The 18,471-nt window shown below is 38.6% G+C and overlaps 1 protein-coding gene across 3 annotated transcripts in view; it reads right to left on the bottom strand.

Annotated features, from left to right (window-relative positions):
• The window catches only part of AOAH (acyloxyacyl hydrolase (neutrophil)), a 214,565-nt gene that overhangs the window by 177,709 nt on the left and 18,385 nt on the right, over nucleotides 1–18,471 (bottom strand). For 2 of the 3 annotated variants that reach the window (XM_011950150.1, XM_011950151.1), the window contains exon 2: nucleotides 5,862–5,957. The exons of the other annotated variant lie outside the window; for it this stretch is intronic. In XM_011950150.1, the coding sequence (XP_011805540.1) occupies nucleotides 5,862–5,957 (96 nt within the window). The remainder of the gene's footprint in view (nucleotides 1–5,861; nucleotides 5,958–18,471) is intronic. 3 annotated transcript variants of the gene reach the window in all.

Raw genomic sequence — 18,471 nt, 5'->3', positions numbered from 1 at the left:
CGCAACTTTGCCAAAAAAGAGAACATCTAACTCGAGGTTATACCTACCAACGCTGTCTATCACACAGAAAGGCAACCAGTTAAAACAAGGCTCAATGATAACTGTGACTGCTCTTCACTGTTTTCCTTCTGTAAAATGGTAATAATATTTTTCTTCTTCTTCTGTAACTCAGAGATGTGAAAATACAAAGTAAAGCTTATAACAAATTGTGAATGCTCTACAGGAATAAAGAAATAAAATACAGAACTTATATGGTAAAGAAATATAGAGTAATTAAGAGGCTTGACCTAGGCCTATATGCCTTAACATGTATAGATCTTAAAATCATGTTGTGTGAAAAAAGAAAATTTGCTGAGCAATGCATACAGTAGACCACTGACATCAAATTAAAGCCTTCGCATGGGAGGAGTATGGAAAGATGGTGGTGGAGGAGGCAGAATTTTAAAATCTCTTTGAATCTCTACAAAAAAAAGGAGTGCAATCCCAGCACTCTGGGAGGCCAAGGGGGGCGAATTACCTGAGGTCAGGAGTTCAAGATCAGACTGACCAACATGGCAAAGCCCCGTGTCTACTAAAAATGCAAAAATTAGCCAGATGTCGTGATGGGTGTCTATAATCCCAGCTACTCGGGAGGCTGAGGCAGGAGAATCACTTGAATCCGAGAGGCAGAGGTTGCAGTGAGCCGAGATTGCACCACCGCACCTCAGCCTAGGTGACAGAGCAAGACTCTGTCTCCAAAAAAAAAAAAAAAAAGTATCTGAATAGCAAGACCAAAAAACCCCCCAGAAAGCAGTTACCACAAAGCTAGGTATATCCATGAAGCCCAGTGTGCACTTAGGTGAGAATAAACCATTTTACAACCACAAGACCTATGGGCCATCAACTTCTGTAAGGGAGAAAGTAGAGGGAAGCAATGGATGACAGATAAAACTGAGAACAGGAGAATCCCTAGATAGCTGACAGGTGTTGGGTGGAAAGCATGGCGGGCCAATTAGAGAACAACCGCTGGACAGGGAGGGGTTTTGTGCAATTAATAGTTGGTGAATGCAAGGAGTTCAAGACTAGAGAGAATTAGGGACTAGAGTCATCTGGCACCCACAAGGGGCCCACTGGAGCTCCCTTCCAGGGCAAGGCACACACCGAGGAGAAACTGCTGGTTATAGAAAAAGTCCAGATGAAAGTGAATAGGGAAAGAGTCAGAAAATCTCAGAAAGCAAGCTGCCACAATTTTTTTTTAACACTACCCCAAAACAACAGAAGAAGGAGCTCTGTGCATTTAGAAAAACTACCCTGAACCACGTCTCTTTCTAAGGGTTTTTGAAAACTAATTTCACATAAAAATGAGCAACAGAAATGGATCTAGGTCAACTCCCATACAAAGTTATTATAAGAAGAAAAAGATTAAGGAACAGAATAACATCCCTGCAGATAGTAAAAGCATGCCAGAAAGTCATGCCAAAAAAGGATTAAAACATAACATATTATTTCTAAACATATTATTTTAAAATGAGCTAAGAGGCATTAATAAAATGATATAAGACATGAAAAAATAACAAGAATAAGAATTAGAAAAACTCAGATATGGAATAAAAGAACTCAGGAAAAAATAAAACATGAAATAAAGAATAAAGAAGTGAAATCTCGACTAGAATGAATACAAGAACAAGTGAAAACAGCAGAGGAGGTCTTGAGTGAAATAGAAGGTGGAGACGAGGAACAATTTTAAGATAAAAAATAAATAAAGAGATTAAAACACATTCAAGAGATAGGCAAAATAGCAAAGACAGGCAAAGAAGATTCAAAATGTGGATGATAGAAATCCCAGAGGAGGCCGGGCGCGGTGGCTCAAGCCTGTAATCCCAGCACTTTGGGAGGCCGAGACGGGTGGATCACGAGGTCAGGAGATCGAGACCATCCTGGCTAACACAGTGAAACCCCGTCTCTACTAAAAAATACAAAAAGCTAGCCAAGCGAGGTGGCGGGCGCCTGTAGTCCCAGCTACTCAGGAGGCTGAGGCAGGAGAATGACGTAAACCTGGGAGGCGGAGCTTGCAGTGAGCTGAGATCTGGCCACTGCACTCCAGCCCAGGCGACAGAGTGAGACTCCGTCTCAAAAAAAAAAAAGATCCCAGAGGAAAGAAACAAAATCAAGGAAACCGAACAAACACTAAAACATTCCTAAAATCAGAAAATGTATATTTGAAATCACATCAAGAGAGCGCACTGCATGGCTGACAACATCAATACACAGCGGCTGGCACCAAGTTATCTTCTAGTTAGATGACTGAATTTTATAGAAAAAAAATCCTCTGCACTTCAAAGTATAAACAGCAAATAACTTGGAAGGACAAGGTAAATTAGATCATCAATAGGCTTTTGAATACTATATTTAAGATGCTCAGGGAAAGACATTATGTGCCAAGGAGTTTTATATACAGAAAAGCCTTGACTTTCATGTACAAAGGGCACAAACAGCCTGTTATCAACATGCAAGAATGCAAGTAATACTTGTTGCTATGAGCCTCTCTGGAGGAATGAACTTTAGACAACAATTCAACTAGAGAGACAACTCATATAAGGGCTGGTGGTGAGCATTAATCATTAGGTGCTGATGCAGCTAAGACTAAATGAGGGTGAAAAGGGAACGGGTATTATATGCAGTGGCTATATGCTCAGATAATGTAGGACATTGATTAAAAAGGGTAGAGAAGTGGGAAAGGCAGATGCAAAAAAACAATTTTAATTGCTCATAAGAATTAGAAAATATATTAATGATGGTAGCATTAGAATTGATATTCTGAGACTGTTTTATGTGCAAGGAAGGATAGGTAAATGAGTAACGATTGGAGATTTAAATTCTATCAATCCCTTTGTGCTTTACAATTGAGACTTTGTGTGGAAAGGAGATATAGATACAATACAGAAGACTTTAAGAAAAAAATTTTGTGGTTCTGAACTTGAATTTGAAGTGTCAGTATGAATTCAGATATTTTATCTTAAAGTTGACATGTGTAAATGTATATACATAGATTTCCTATTTCTGTCCACTGAAGAGGGCTAGAAAGAATGGTCAACTCAAATTAGCCAGGTGTGGTGGCAGGCGCCTGTAATCCCAGCTACCCGGGAGGCTGAGACAGTAGAATCGCTTGAACAAGGGTGGCAGAGGTTGCAGTGAGCCAAGATCGAGTCACACTGCACTCCAGCCTGGGCAACAGAGCAAGACTGTCTCGAAAAAAAAAAAAAAAAGAGTGGCCAATTCAGTAACAATAGTGAACATTCCTAAGCATCTGGTTTATGGTCATTATTTCTCACTAAAAGAAACCAGGGCTTTTAAGAGACATGACTGATTTCAAGTTGGAACACTTTGTCATACCAGTTAGTGAGGAAACTATTGAAGGTGACTGAGGCTCATGTGCAAAGGACTTGAGTCAGCTTGAAGGAGGTGCCACTGGTCAAAGCTCAATGGGATCATCTGAGCTTCACAAGGATAATAATTGCACTTGACTGAAACCCATCAGTATGTTTAAGTTCATAAGTTTATCATGATATTTTAAGGAAAAACTAATTGCTTGCTGTGAGATGATAACAGAAAACCAATGCATTACCTTGAAAACTGATGCAAGAAAAGAATCAAATATTTATCCTGCCTTTCCTAGATGCCTTTCCACTAAGTACTGTGGGAAAAATGTCTCTAAAATATGATGTGAGAAAGTGTCCAATATATGTCAATTAATAAATAAGAAATAAATAATAGATTTGAATATCACAGTTTTAAAATCCCAACAAATTAATAGATCTCATCATTGAACATCGACAGCTGCGACCATCACCAAAAGAGAGTCCTGGCACAGTGGCTCACAACGGACCTGTCATCTCAGTGCTTTGGGAGGCCAAGGTGGACAGATTACTTGAGGCCAGGAGTTAGTGACCAGCTTGGGCAACACAGAGAGAGACCCTGTCTCTCCAAAACAATTTCAGATTAGCTGGTGTGATGGTGTATGCCTGTAGTCTCAGATCCTTGGGAAGCTGAAGCAGGAGGATCTCATGAACCCAGGAGGTCAATGCTGCAGTGAGCACTCCAGCCTGGGTGACAGACTGAGACCTTGTCTAAAAAAAAAAAGAAGGAGAAGAAAAAAAACACATAAAAGATAAAAGCACCTATGGTGGCCTCCTGATCAAAGAAAACAATATCATTTGTAGGCTTGTCAAAGGAATCAGATTGGAATAGGATCAAACCTCTGATCAAGCTGCTGATTTTCAGGAAATACAGAGCACAGAGAAACATACTTAATTATACTACAGGAATGCAATCAACACCATCCAGACTGTGGGAAACTCCACAGGTCAAATTCCACAGCTAAGTGATAAGAAAAAGGAAGAGGCGGAAAGGAAACTTACAGATTAAAATAAATTCAAAAGACACATCAAAATTTTAAATACTGGGCAAGGTTACAGTATCTAGGGATGCCCACTGAGTGATAAAGCTATAAAGAAATGCAATAAAATAATTTTACCTTAAAAATCAGCTCACTGAGCTTTTTGCAGGGGGAGGATGGGATAGGGCATGTGAATGGGACTTCAGAGGAGGCCATTGATCTGTTCTTTCTTGACCCAGACTATGTTTACAAGGGCGTTCATCTTTCAGTAACTGATGAAGCTATACATTTGCTTCGCATGGTTTTCTACTTTTGTCTTGTTTTTACAAAGAAAAACCAAAAAAAATTACTGGCAGAACAATATTACACATTACTCATGAACGCATACAAGTGAATGTGTAAATATAAAATCTGACAAGAACAATACCCATTAAGTTCACGTGAAGAGGTTCCTGCTAGGGTGGTGGGGCAGGGGAGAATGGAACTGGAGGAAGGGAAAGCTGAAGTGTTCCAAGTATAGGTGCCATGTTTTAACTTCACAAAAGAAAGATGTAATTATGATGTGAATATGTTAAAATATTAACGGTCCATTTGGGACATTCTAAACACATGTGTTTGTGTATTACCCTCTCCCAGTCTTTGTTTTTGAATTCTAAACATTTTAGCCTGTGAATGCATATTATGACTAAAGGCAATAACTTCTCTGAAAAGACTTTGATGCTATTGGCACAGCGTACTGTGTCAATCAAAGATACAATTGCCATTATTCCAGCTCCCTGACTTATCAGAAAAAATAATGTAGGCACCCTAGATGAATTTGTTCCCATTAAGTGAATAAAAATTTGACTCTCAAAAAAGTTTATTCATGATGACTGTTTGAGTAACAGTATTCTATAATGGAAATATGATTAATATTTTATTTCTACTAATATTGAAAAACAAATACGCAACTTGCTTGAACTCAATCAGTTTCTTCCTTTGGTGGGTGTATAAGGTACTTTATTGAGATCCAGTTTAAATTAATGAAATATTCTAGATTATTTTCCCACGTGAAATTTTGAGATCAGTTGTTCTCCCAACCCAAAGCTCTGTGTTGGTAGGGGCTAGGTGTACATCTTGGAATGTAAATGTTGGTCAAGGTAACATAAAATTCTTTATTCATTATTTTGACTTCTTAGTACTTAAGGCAATGATCAGTAGGTAAGCAAATTATTAGTAATGTGGTGGCCGTTCAACAGTTTATTCCCTAAGGGTCCACAGCAATTTCATTGTGCCATGATGCAAAATGAATGTCAGGGAGAAGTTGTCTAGATCATTTTTTTTTGTTTTTTTTTTATTTCTATGAGCCCCATAAGAATATCAACCTACAGAAATAGCATAATCAGATTCTTCTCTGTCAGCATGGGCAGGAAGTAAAGGCAGTCATGATGGCTCAGGAGTGAGAGGACAAGCAGACCCCCAGCAGCATGGCCCGTCCCATATTTACCAGGCAGGTAGCTGCAAAGTCTCTCCATCGAGGCCTGGACTGTCGAGTTGTGAACTTGAGCGAGCTGTTCAATCACAGACACCACTAGCACACACCCTGCCAGGGAGGACAAGAGCATGTCATTAGTGTCCTACAGAAAACTGAACTGGAGAGACAGGAGAAAGAAAGGGGGTGTGTGTGTGTGTGTGTGTGTGTGTCCTTAAGAAGGCCAACCTTTCCAAAACAGAGAAAGTGATGATGTTTACATGAGCTAGTGCAAGGAAAACAGCCCACATGGAGCAAAAGTTCAACAGATATTAGCTTCTCTCTTCCCCTACTTTCTCTCCTTTCTGCAGTAGATGGCTGCAGAATAGGATCATTCCCATCCTACACATTCACTTGGTAGGAGGAGAATCCAGGATACAATTTTTAATTTTGGAAAAGCGATGGAAATTGCCTAGCATTTGAAGTCGAAAGATCTGGGATTGAGTCCTGACTTAGTAATCTTGAACTCACCATGTGGCCTTTCTGAACCTGGTTTCCTCCTTGCAAAGCAGGTAATATGTTTCCCATAGGGCTGCTGTGATGGTTAAATGAGATAAAAGTGAGACTGAGTGTGTCTTTGAAATCATAACACATTGTAAAATATCATTTTACCTCACAGCTACAAAGCATACTACTTGAAAGCGTGCATGAACATGGTAAGTGTCTAGGTGGACAATTGTATTAAGTTAGGAATACATTCCTTCTGTTACTTTGATATGTGGTAAGTGTGAATGCCTAGAGTTCCTAGGCTGACATTCCTAGAAGATTCTATCACTTGCCTTAATTTTCTGAGCAGCAAGGGAAAGCCAAACATTTTTTTCCAGAGAAAAGGGACTCTTTTTTTTCCTTATAAACAAGTGGTTGGTCAAAGATCGGTCAGTATGTGAGAAGAAATTGTTAGATCCCATTGCAGTAAGAAGAATGGACACTTGCTGGCAGAGGTTCATTTCTAAGGAGGCAAAGGAAGGTTTATGTCCTACAAAAGATGTTCCAGGGAGCCTGGGCCAGCAGTAGGCTCATGATTGTCCATCTGCGCAAGGAGCTAGAGACCCACATTTACACACATGGTATCATTTAAACCAAATTTCCAGCAGGATTCCTTGAGGGAGGGTGGCTGATAATGGATATGAACAACAAAATTGGGCATTTCTATACATAAAGAAGTAAAATCTTCTATAAAATGAGAGATTGCTGATGAAGAAATGAGAGACTTCTACTTTCTAGATGCTGCAATATCTGATGGTGTTTTGGCCTCGATGTTCTGTCCCCTGTCTCTGGACAGAGAGAAAGGTTCACCACATCTGCAACAGTGAAATCTGGATTGCCACGGTCTTCCTGGGCTCTGAGAGTACCTACTTGAGGATGCATTGATCACCATTAGCTATCAAGGTTGATTGGCTGTGTTTCTAACCTAATGCATGGCACTTGAGGATTTCCTTAATTGCAATTAATTTAGTAGCTGACGCTTATCAGCACTTTATGGTCTTGTGCTTTCATATATATTTGTTTTATTTAAAAAATAACTTTTCCAAAAATACAAACACAATGCAAACTTATTTTTTAAATTTTACAAAATACAGAACAGTATAAGAAAAGATAATAGGCCGGGCGCGGTGGCTCAAGCCTGTAATCCCAGCACTTTGGGAGGCCGAGACGGGCGGATCACGAGGTCAGGAGATCGAGACCATCCTGGCTAACACTGTGAAACCCCGTCTCTACTAAAAAATACAAAAAACTAGCCGGGCGAGGTGGCGGGCGCCTGTAGTCCCAGCTACTCGGGAGGCTGAGGCAGGAGAATGGCGTAAACCCGGGAGGCGGAGCTTGCAGTGAGCTGAGATCCGGCCACTGCACTCCAGCCCGGGCGACAGAGCAAGACTCCGTCTCAAAAATAATAAACATCACTCGACCCACCCAGAGATAACCAATTTCACTTTTATTATGAATATATCCAATGCATTTAATACAAGTAAATATTTTTGGCATTAATAATGTACTTTTACACCCTGGTTATTGTCTCTGATAATCACCTATTAAGATGGGTGAAAGGTGAAGCAAAATAAATTTTAACAACTACAACTAAAAATTAATGATAAGTAATTACATTGCTATGTGATAAGAGGATGAAGTATGGTGCAGTTGAAAAGAGAGAGGATTTGACATAAACTTGAGCCACTTACAAATGGTGTGACTTTGAACAAGGTACCTAACTTTCTGAAACTTTATTTCTAAGAGTTTAAAGTTAGACCATATGTTCCTCGAGGGCAGGAATGGGGTCTTATCATCTCTAACTCTAAGTTCCTGGCACTGTGCCTGCGTCGGAGAATAAAGACAAGAGACTTTAAGTTATATATATATGTTATATATATGTAATATAATATAATATATATTATATATGTAATACAATATAATACACACACACACACACATATGTATGTGTATATAGATATATATGAGATGAGGTCTTGCTGTGTTGGCCAGGCTGGTCTCAAACTCCTGGCCTCAAGTGAAGAGCCACATGAGTTGCATTACAGTGGTTGGTTGCTGGGGGCTCCCTAGCAAAGGGCTAATGGATGCACCTTCAGTTGCTTCCCAGCTCAGTCATCTCACTCAAGTTACTTCCTCTGTGTTCCAGTCTCCACTTGTGGACATGGCTCCACTCCTCATTCTGGCATGAAACAACCAGTGCCCTCTCTAGAGCCAAACAGCAGCTTCTGTAGCATGCGGTCATGATGTGCTGCTGCTCACAATCAAGGAAGAATATGATGGAGACTGGGTTGTATGCTAATTTGTTCACGCAGCTATAACAAAATACCTGAGACTGTGTAATTTCTAATAATAGAAATTCATTTCTCACAGTTTTGGAGGCTGGGAAATTTAAAATCAAGGCACCAGCTGATTTGGTGTCTGGTGAGGGCTTGCTCTCTCCTTCATAGATGGCACCTCCTGCTGCATCCTCCAGTGGTTGAAGGGGCAGAAGTGCTGGCGCACTGTGTCCTCTCATGGCTTTGATGGGCCTCAGATGAATAAAATATGATCTTTGTTCACAGGAAGCTCACAATGAACTTCCAAAAATCACATGAACTGGATAGTAAGTACCGGTGAAAAGCTAGGGGAGAGGTGATTTTGGAGCGACCGTAACAGATAGGAGGAGAGCAGGTGACAGAAGAGGCACTCCCAAGAGAGAAACAAGACTTGGTGGCCTGAAACATCCTGGTATATTTCTCCATCTATTTCTCACTTTAATTAGCAGCGACTTTTCTTTCTCATTAATACCTAAGATAATATTCTTGCAATCAATGGCATAATAGACTTGATGAGATGCAAGAATGGAAAACCAACAATAGTTTGGTGCAGCAGGAATCGTGGGTGACCGTAGGGCATACGGTGACCTTTCCTTGGAGTCTGTCCTTGAGGAGTCTCCATTCCTATGACCCCAGTGATCATAAACCTTGGATGCTGTTTCCTCTCCCTGAAAATTCAACTCCATCATTAGCATTTGTTTTAATCCATGGCTTAGAAGGATAAATTCAAGGCGAATGGGGCAGCTTGAAAGCAACCTGCTTCTTTGTACTTACACATGTGGACTTTTTTTCTGAATTTTACTCAGAGAAATCCCATCAAGGACTCTTATGACAGTTGTGGCTTCTTAGAACTGCTGGCTAAAATTGGAAAATCATTAGCTAGATAAAAAGAAGCAAAAAAAAAAAAATCTGTCTCTGAACACTGGGTGAGTCTTACCGCTATCATCACTTTGCCCAGTGAAGAGTTATGATGATCAAAAGTACCCTGCAGAAAAGGCCATAATAGGGTTTGAAATCATGAACACCCAGGTTGGGCTGAGCTCTGATCTGGAGTCCTGCTCACTCAGCCATCTCCACCTGTCTCCAGTGGGCTCACCTCTCCTTCCAGTTGAATTGTTAATTTCAGGTGTGCAGTGAGATGTGTTCTGAATCCTTTAGCAGCAAAAATGGAGAAATTGACTTTTCTACAGTTTCTAATAAGAGGTTTCACTTCCTTGACAGGCTAACGAATGTTTTTCCTGGGAGAAATGCATGGGCAGAGTAATTCCTACCATTACAGACTATTCTCTGGCTTCTAATAAAAGGCCTGGCTCTGTTAAAGTGAATTTGTCTGAGTTGCTGTTCATTTAGGAAGTGAGGAGAGGGGGCGAGAGCTATGCATTTTGCTCGGTGGTCACCATCTGAAATCTCACATATGGAAAGTCTCTTCTCACCTGGTATCTGAAAATAATGAGTATAATAGAAACAGACAGTCCTGGTAGCACAGGAAAAGAAGCAAGTGGGCCCGAATAAAAACACCTGCCACAGGGATCACGTCTGGCCACATACCTCAGGTAGACTGCAGACTGGGCCAAGGAATCCTTTTGATGTGAAACAGACTCTTGAAACTCTAATTATAATCATATCTGTGCTGGCTGGAAATGAAGCCAACTGCAGAGAGCGGTCTATTAGATTTCCCATTTGTCTGAAACCCACACTTCGCTGAAAAGCCTTAAAAGCACCTGGCAGTTTTCAGAGCCACAGTCAGCGTGACTATACTTCCTTTTTGACCCCGAGTAGAAGCATGAATAATTCATCGCATTGCTAGTGTGTGCCCTACGGTTTTCAAAATGTTTTTTGCATATATTATTATCTCATTCGAACTTCACAACTCATAGATGTAGGAATTATTACTCTCATTTTACAGATGAGCACATGGAGACTGAGTGGGTAAGTACCTTGCCAAGTATACAGCTAGTAACAGGGGAAATTGGGATTTGCACACAATATTTGGTGAGAAGAAAACAAGAAAGAAAGGTGTAAAAATATTCACCTAAAATGTGTCTTACTGCTGGCCTTGTTTCCCTAAGATGCTAGTTACTCAGAGAGCGTGGCACGTAACTCTGGTGTGAATCTCACTGCATCCTACCCTTTCTTTCTTCTGCTTCCTCCTCTTAGAGTCTGGACATGGATAGAGAGAGGCAAAGGAGGAGAAAGAAAGAGAATGGAAAGGAGGAAAAGGAAGGCTACCTAAGGTGCTCTGGCATAGTACAGAGTAGAAGAACTGGGGGTTTAGAGAGATCTGGGCTCAAATACTGCTTCTATTACTTATGAATTGGTGCATTTGGCAGGATTTTGGCACCCACGGAATGGAATAACAACGCCCGTTGTTTTTGCACTTCCTCCCGTAAAGTGATGGTGTCTATATCCCAGCCCTTTGAATCTGGCCTCGTGACTTGCTTTGACCAGTATGTGAAGGAAGGGACAGTGTGTCAGATTGGAACTGAGTCCTCCAAAAGCTTTTCAACCTCCACTTTTGCCCTCTTTGACACTGCAGCCGTGAGCCTGAGCCAACCTGCTGGAAAGGCCCCATGACGGAAAACCGAGGTGCTTCAGCCAAGAGATCACCCAGATCATTCCAGATCACCCTGCCCCCGCCATTTCATCATCTACCAGCTGAGCGCTGCTGCAGGAGTGAGCGCCAGGAGACCAGCTGAAGAATTATCCAACTGCGCCCACCTCACAGAATCTTGGGCTCATAAATGATGGTCGTGTAAGTGTGGGGTGGTTTGTAATACAGCAAAGGCTATCTGCACATCTGGCAAAAGTGTTGTGAGACTTATGTGATACAACACGTAAAATGCACATGATGCCTGGCACGGAGCAGGCATTTAGCAAAAATTAGTTCATCTCCCATCTACTAAGGCCACCACAGGAAAGACACATCTTCTCCAAGAACTCTTTAAAAAATAAAGGCACAGAAGCTCATCTCTGGAAAATATGTTGCATTATCAAAAACATTTTTACTTTCATCGGGTTGAATCTTCTTTTATTGCAGACAACTAGTGTTTTCACTACATTTGGGTAGATTACACTCTGTGGCCTAACCTAACTACTACTTGAAACATTGTTCTTATGAGAAAATGCTCAGTGGGTTCAAAGCTGCCAACGTTGCCAGAGCATTGTCAACCAGAGAGGCACTGTTTTGGGCAATTAGTGGAGAAAACAAAGGCTGAGGGCATGGATGAGTGAGCAGAGCCCAAGTAAGGCAGTGAGAAGAAATGAGCAGACTGTGTTAAGAGACGTAGGGTGACTGGTTTAGCTGATTTAGAAATTTATTAAAAATGAATAATCAAAAAATGAGAGTGAGGATGTCAGGACATATTCTTCCTGTCATTCATTCAACATGCACTTTTCAGCGCCTACTATGTGCCCAAAAGCTTGAAGAGACACATGTGAATAAAAGAAGTCACAGACCTGTGGGGCAAACTGATACATAAATAAACAATCTGAGAAGCCCATAAGTATTGTGATAGAGGAACCTGGTAGTGCTTTGGGGGCACGCTGGTGTAACCTCTCAGTGATAGCCTCTCAGAGGAGCTGAGTCTTAAGGAATAGGAGGAACTCATTCATCAGAAAAAGGAGAAAAAGTTTTCCATGTGTAGGAGTTTTTTAAGAATTGGAGGTAAGAAAGAGAAGAGTTGGCCAAGACTAAAATTCAGAGTCAGTGAGAAAGGAAGAGTGAGAGAGGTAGGAAGGGGCTAGATTGTGAAGCACCTTAAAGGCCATACTATAGACTACAGGCTTCAAGAAGTAGAGTCTAGAGTGCAGACTGTGAACTAATGGTTTTCAGTGTTTAACTCTGTATCTTCTAAAATAAACTTGAAAAACTATGAACTTACACATTTTAATGGATAACAAGAAATTATTAATGGATATCAATCTAGCTACAAAGGATATAAATTTGGACCAATTGTAAACATTACAGTGGAACTGTTAGAGTAACCTTCTATGTGTATCCAAAGGTATCTAAATACTATAGTGATTTCTATCTAGTCTCATCCACTTAAAAATATATGGCCAAACTCTTATTTCATACTGATTAATTTTGCATTGATAATTCCTCTTCTTGAATTGAAAAGCCCACCTCCTTGAATTCTTCTTCAACCACAGAATTTTATCCAAATGCAATGTGTTTTTATAGTTGAAATTATTTTTTAATCCCACTATTGATCAATAAAGTATTAGTATTGATCTCAATACTAAAAGCATGTATAAAACTTAAATAAAAATTTTAATTTCCTGTGATACTTCAAGTTTGGAGTCTAGATTGAGTTTTCTTTGTTAGTAAAATTAACTTCTCTAAACAATAGATTGCCAATTTGATAAACTATTATTAGATGATAAAGGTAAAATGATATTGGAATTGCACCTCTTAATGACATTATTGAGCCTTTTTAATTGGTACCTATGTCTGTTGAGAAATACTACTTATTCATGTAAAGAGACAAGGTTCAGTATCACTTTTGTTCCTCTTTTTCATTGTTAAACATATAAGTACTGAAAAACATGTTTACTTGAATAAATAGATCAGAATTGAAGGACTTTTGATATAGCAATGTCACAGAATTCTTTGAACTTCTTCTGAGGTAAATGCCAAATGTTGGAGTAAACTGTCATTGAAAATTATTTTAAATGATGTATAACCTGACAATTTCATTAAGTTCCCCTTCCATTTTATTGAAAGCAAAGAACTAGACGCTACCTGACTTATAAAAACATGTTAAATCAATCATCTTTTACTTTCTCATTTTTTGCGGGGGGAATATGCAAAAAAATTTATAGTAGTTACTATTTTGCTTAGCAAAATCCAGTGAAAGTCTAATATACTCAGGGGCGGGCGTGACACCTGTAATCCCAGCACTTTGGGCGGTTGAGGCGGGTGGATCACTTGATGTCAGGAGTTTGAGACCAGCCTGCTCAACATGGCAAAACTCTGTTTCTATTAAAAATACAAAAAACTAGCCAGGTGTGGTGACATGCATCTGTAATCCCAGCTACTTGGGAGGCTGAGGCAGGAGAATCACTTGAGCCCAGGAGGTGGAGGTTGCAGTGAGCCGAGATTGCACTCCAGCCTGGGTGACAAGAGCAAAACTCCATCTCAAAACAAACAAACAAACAAACAACAAAACCCAAAAAACAAAAAACACTCAGAAATAATTGGATAATGAAAATATTGTCCTTTTCAATATACTTTTGTCTATACTGCATTTTAAATAAAATTCCTTTACCTTAAGGTATGCTTTATATACATTTTTGTCAAATGTTGGAGCTGATACTTCCTCCATTCAATTTATAAAAAAGGCCTCTGTATAAACTGAAATGACAAATCCATATTTTATTATTAAAGAAATTAATTAAATTTTTCTTTCAGTAGAATGCAACTTCATTTTTCAACTCACTTCAATATTTGCATTCTAAGACCCATAGTTAGACATATAAAGATATAGAGAATGGATGGATAGATGATAGGAAAATGAATGGGTGAGTGGATGGATAGATTGATGGATGAATGGTTGCAAAGAGGATAGACAGATGATGGATGGAACGGATATGTAGGCAAATCGATAGGGAGAGAGGGGGAGAGAGAGAAAGAAAAAAATAATTTTACACTCTGCCCAATATTATTCCGTCTTTATACACAAATCTACTTGCTAACGTGGAAATTTTTCAGCTGACAACAAATGCTTACTACTGCCAAAATTTTCTCAAATGTTTTGTTGACTGTCTAACTGTTCAAATTTAGAAATATAACAAAAGAAAAGAACAAGATCCAAAGCCCACAAATGTATACCTGGACGATTTTGAAAGAAAATATGTCAAAATATCAATAGTGATCATCAGGATTTGGGAATTGCAATTGATTTTATTCTTTAAAAGTACTCTTCTATATCCAAAATCTCTATGAAAACCATGCATTCTTTTATAATTAGAAAAAAGCAAATTCTATTTTATCAAACATAACTTATTAAATATGCTTTTTAATAGCTGCCTTCTACCTTAATACATTTTGGGAACACATGAAATATGAAAATTTCTAGAATACCATTTTGTGTTTCAGGCTGTCTACTAGGCATTTTTACAAATTCTATCTCATTTAATCTTCACAACATTCTCATGAGATTGCTTCTTTCCAGATTTCCTTAGAAATGTGAGGCCCAGAAAGGTTAAGCAATATACTTTAATCCTTTCAGATCAGCAGGGGCTAACCCGTGATTCAAATTCAGAACTATTTTACTTTAAAATTTATATTCTCCACACTACATATATTAAAACAGCATCCTTCCAAATTGAAAATTATCACTCATGTTAATTAAAACAATCATTGCTATACTAACGTCTATGGGATTTGCAAGTATTGCTTCCAAGTGTGTGGCTAATCTTTTGGTTTTCTAGTGATGTTTTGCGGAGAGCAGAGTGTTTAAATTGGATAAAGTACAATTTAACAACTTTTCCTTTTGGACAGTGCTAAGAATCTTTGCCTCATCCAATGTCATGGAGACTTTCTTTTAGAAGTTTTTTTTTTTTGAGAGGGAATCTCGCTCTGTCACCCAGGCTGGAGAGCAGTGGCATAACATCGCTCACTGCAAGCCCCGCCTCGTGGGTTCACGACATTCTCCTGCCTCAGCCTCCCAGGTAGCTGGGACTACAGGCGCCCGCCACCACACCTGGCTAATTTTTTGTATTTTTAGTCGAGACGGGGTTTCACCATGTTAGCCAGGATGGTCTCGATCTTCTGACCTTGTGATCCGCCCACCTCGGCCTCTGAAAGTGCTGGGATTACAGGCGTAAGCCACTGTGCCCAGCCTCTTTTAGAAGTTTTATGGTTTTAGCTCTTACCTTTAGGTCTATATTCTATTTTGAGTTCACAATTGTGTGTGATTTGAAATAAGTATCTAAATTCTCCCTCACCCTTTTTTTGCATATAGATATCCCATTATTCCATAACCCTTTGTTAAAATTCATGCCCTTCCTGGGACTTCAGAATGTGCTTTATATAAAATAGGGTTCTTGTAGATGTATTAGTTAAGATGAAGTAATACTAGGATAGAGTGGTCCTTAATCCAAAATGACCAGTGTTCTTTTAAGAAAAGAGAACCACACGCAGAGAGGAGAATGCCACATGAAGACAGACACACAAAGGGAAAATGGCCAGGAGATGATGTGGGCAGGAGTGGAGTTATGCAGCTGTAAGCCAAGGAATGTGAAGGATTGCTGGCAACCACGAGAGGCTAGGAGAAAGAGGTGGACACCTAAGTGCAAACTTCTAGCCTTCAGAATTGTGTAAGAGGATAAGTTTTTGTTATTTTCAGCCACCTAATTTATGGTAATGTTTTTATAGCATCCCTAGGAAGCAGATACAATTTCTAATTACGAATTCCATTTCTTTACTTGGTATATATCTATACACATTTCCTACTTTTTCTTAAGTCATGTCTCCTTTCAGAATTTGTGTATTTTATCTAAACTCTCCCTCTACCTTCTTGGCACAAAATTGTTTACGATCTTCCCTTATGATCCTTTTAATTTCCTTTGGGTCTACAATTATGTCCCCTCTTGTTTTATTCTTGATTTTGATGACAGCTTTATCTCTCCTTTTTAAATGATCTAGCTAAAGGTTTATCAGTTTTATTGATCATTTCTAAGGGACTATATTTTGGTTTCATCGATTCTCTCTATTGCATTCCTGATTTTTATTTTATCATTTTCTGCTCTGATCTTTATTATTTCTTTCCTTCTACTCAGTTTGGCTTTGGATTCTTTGTTTTCTGGCTTCTTGGGGTGGAAACTTACATTATTAATTTTAGATTTTTCTTTTTAATATAAGTGTTTAAAGTTATAAATTTTTCCATAAACACTGCTTTAGCTGCATTCAATAAATTTTAATATATTATGTTTTCATTTTCACTTAGGCCAAACTATTGTCTAATTTTTAAATAATTTTACTATTTTTATTGATACTTACTAGATATACATATTTTCATGGCACCCGTGATTATTAATACAATCATATAATGTTTAAAGATCAAATCAGTGTAATTGGGATATCTATCATCTTAAAAATTTGTCATTTCTCTATGCTAGAAACATTTGAATCATTCTCTTCTAACTATTTTGAAATACACAAGAGGTTATTGTAAACACTAATCAGTGTACCAATCTATTGAACACAGGATATTGTTTCTTCTATCTAGGTATGTATTTGTACGCATTAATCAACCTCTCCCCTCCTCCTATTCTTCTTGGCCTCTGCTAACCACTGCTACTCTATCTTTATGAGATCCATTTTTTTTATCCCACATATATGAGTGAGAATATGCAATATTTGTCTTTTTGTGCTTGGCTTGTTTTACTTAATATAGTAATCTCCAGTTGCATCCATGTTGCTGCAAATGACAGGCTTTCATTCTTTATTGTGGTAGAATAATATTCCATTGTGTATCATACCATGTTTTCTTTATCTGTTCATCCATTGATGGGCACTGAGGTTGAGTTCATATTTTGGCTATTGTAAATAGTGCTGCAGTAAACATGGAAGTGTGGATACTGCTTCAATATATTGATTTTCTTTCTTTCCAATATAAATACAGCAGTGGAATTGCTGGACTGTATGGTAGTTCTATTTTCAGTTTTTTGAGGAACTTCCCTACTGTTTTCCACAGTGGCTGCATTAATTTACATTCCCACAAACAAGGGTTCCCCTTTCTCCACATCCTTGCCAGCATGCATTATTCCCTGTCTTTTTAACTGGGGTAGCATCATATCTCATTGTAGTTTTGATTTGCATTTCTCTAATGATTAATGATGTTGAGAATGCTTTTCGTCTACTTGTTGTCCATGTATATGTCTTTTTTGAGAAATGTCTAGTCAAACCATTTGCTCATTTTTAAATTGGATTATTTGGGTTTTTTGTTTTTTTTTTTTGTTTGTTTGTTTTTGCTATTGAGCTATTTGAGCTCCTTACATATTCTTGTTGTTAATCTCCAGCTGGATGGATAATTTGCAAATATTTTCTCCCGTTCTGTGGGTTATGGCCTCACTTTGTTTATTGATTTTTTGTTGTGCAGAAAGCTTTTAGCTTGATGTAATCTCATTTGTCTAATTTTCTTTTTGTTGCCTGTGCTTTTGAAGTCTTTACACAAAAATTCTTTGCTCAGACCAGTGTCCCGGAGTTCTCCCCCAATGTTTTCTTCTAGTAGTTTTGTAGTTTCATGTCTTAGATATAAGTTTTTAATTCATTTTGATTTGATTTTTGTGTATGATAAGAGACAAGGGTCTAGTTTCATCCTTATGCACGTGGATATCCAGTTTTCCCATGCCACTTATTGAAGAGACTGTTCTTTCCCAGTTGTATGTTGCTGGTGTCTTTGTCAAAAAATGGAATTGGCTGTAAATGCATGGACTTATATTTATTTTCTAATTTTCCTTTGATTTCTTCTTTTTCTCATTTTTATCTTTCTTTTAAAAAAGATTTGTTTATATGTAAGGGGTATAAGTGCAGTTTTATTACATGGATATATTGTGTAGTGGTAAATTCTGGGCTTTTTGTGTGACAATCACCCAAATAGTGTACATTGTACCCATTAAGTAATTTCTCTTTCCTCACTCCCTTCCCTTCCTTCACTTCACCAGTCATAATTATTCCACACTCTATGTTCATGTGTATACAGTATTTAGCTTCTGATTTTATGTGAGAACGTGTAGTATCTGACTTTCTGTGTCTGAGCTGTTTCACTTCAGATAAT

Source organism: Colobus angolensis, unplaced genomic scaffold, assembly GCF_000951035.1.
Source record: "Colobus angolensis palliatus isolate OR3802 unplaced genomic scaffold, Cang.pa_1.0 Scaffold302, whole genome shotgun sequence".
NCBI lineage: Eukaryota > Metazoa > Chordata > Mammalia > Primates > Cercopithecidae > Colobus > Colobus angolensis.
This window is presented reverse-complemented; position numbering and strand designations above follow the sequence as displayed.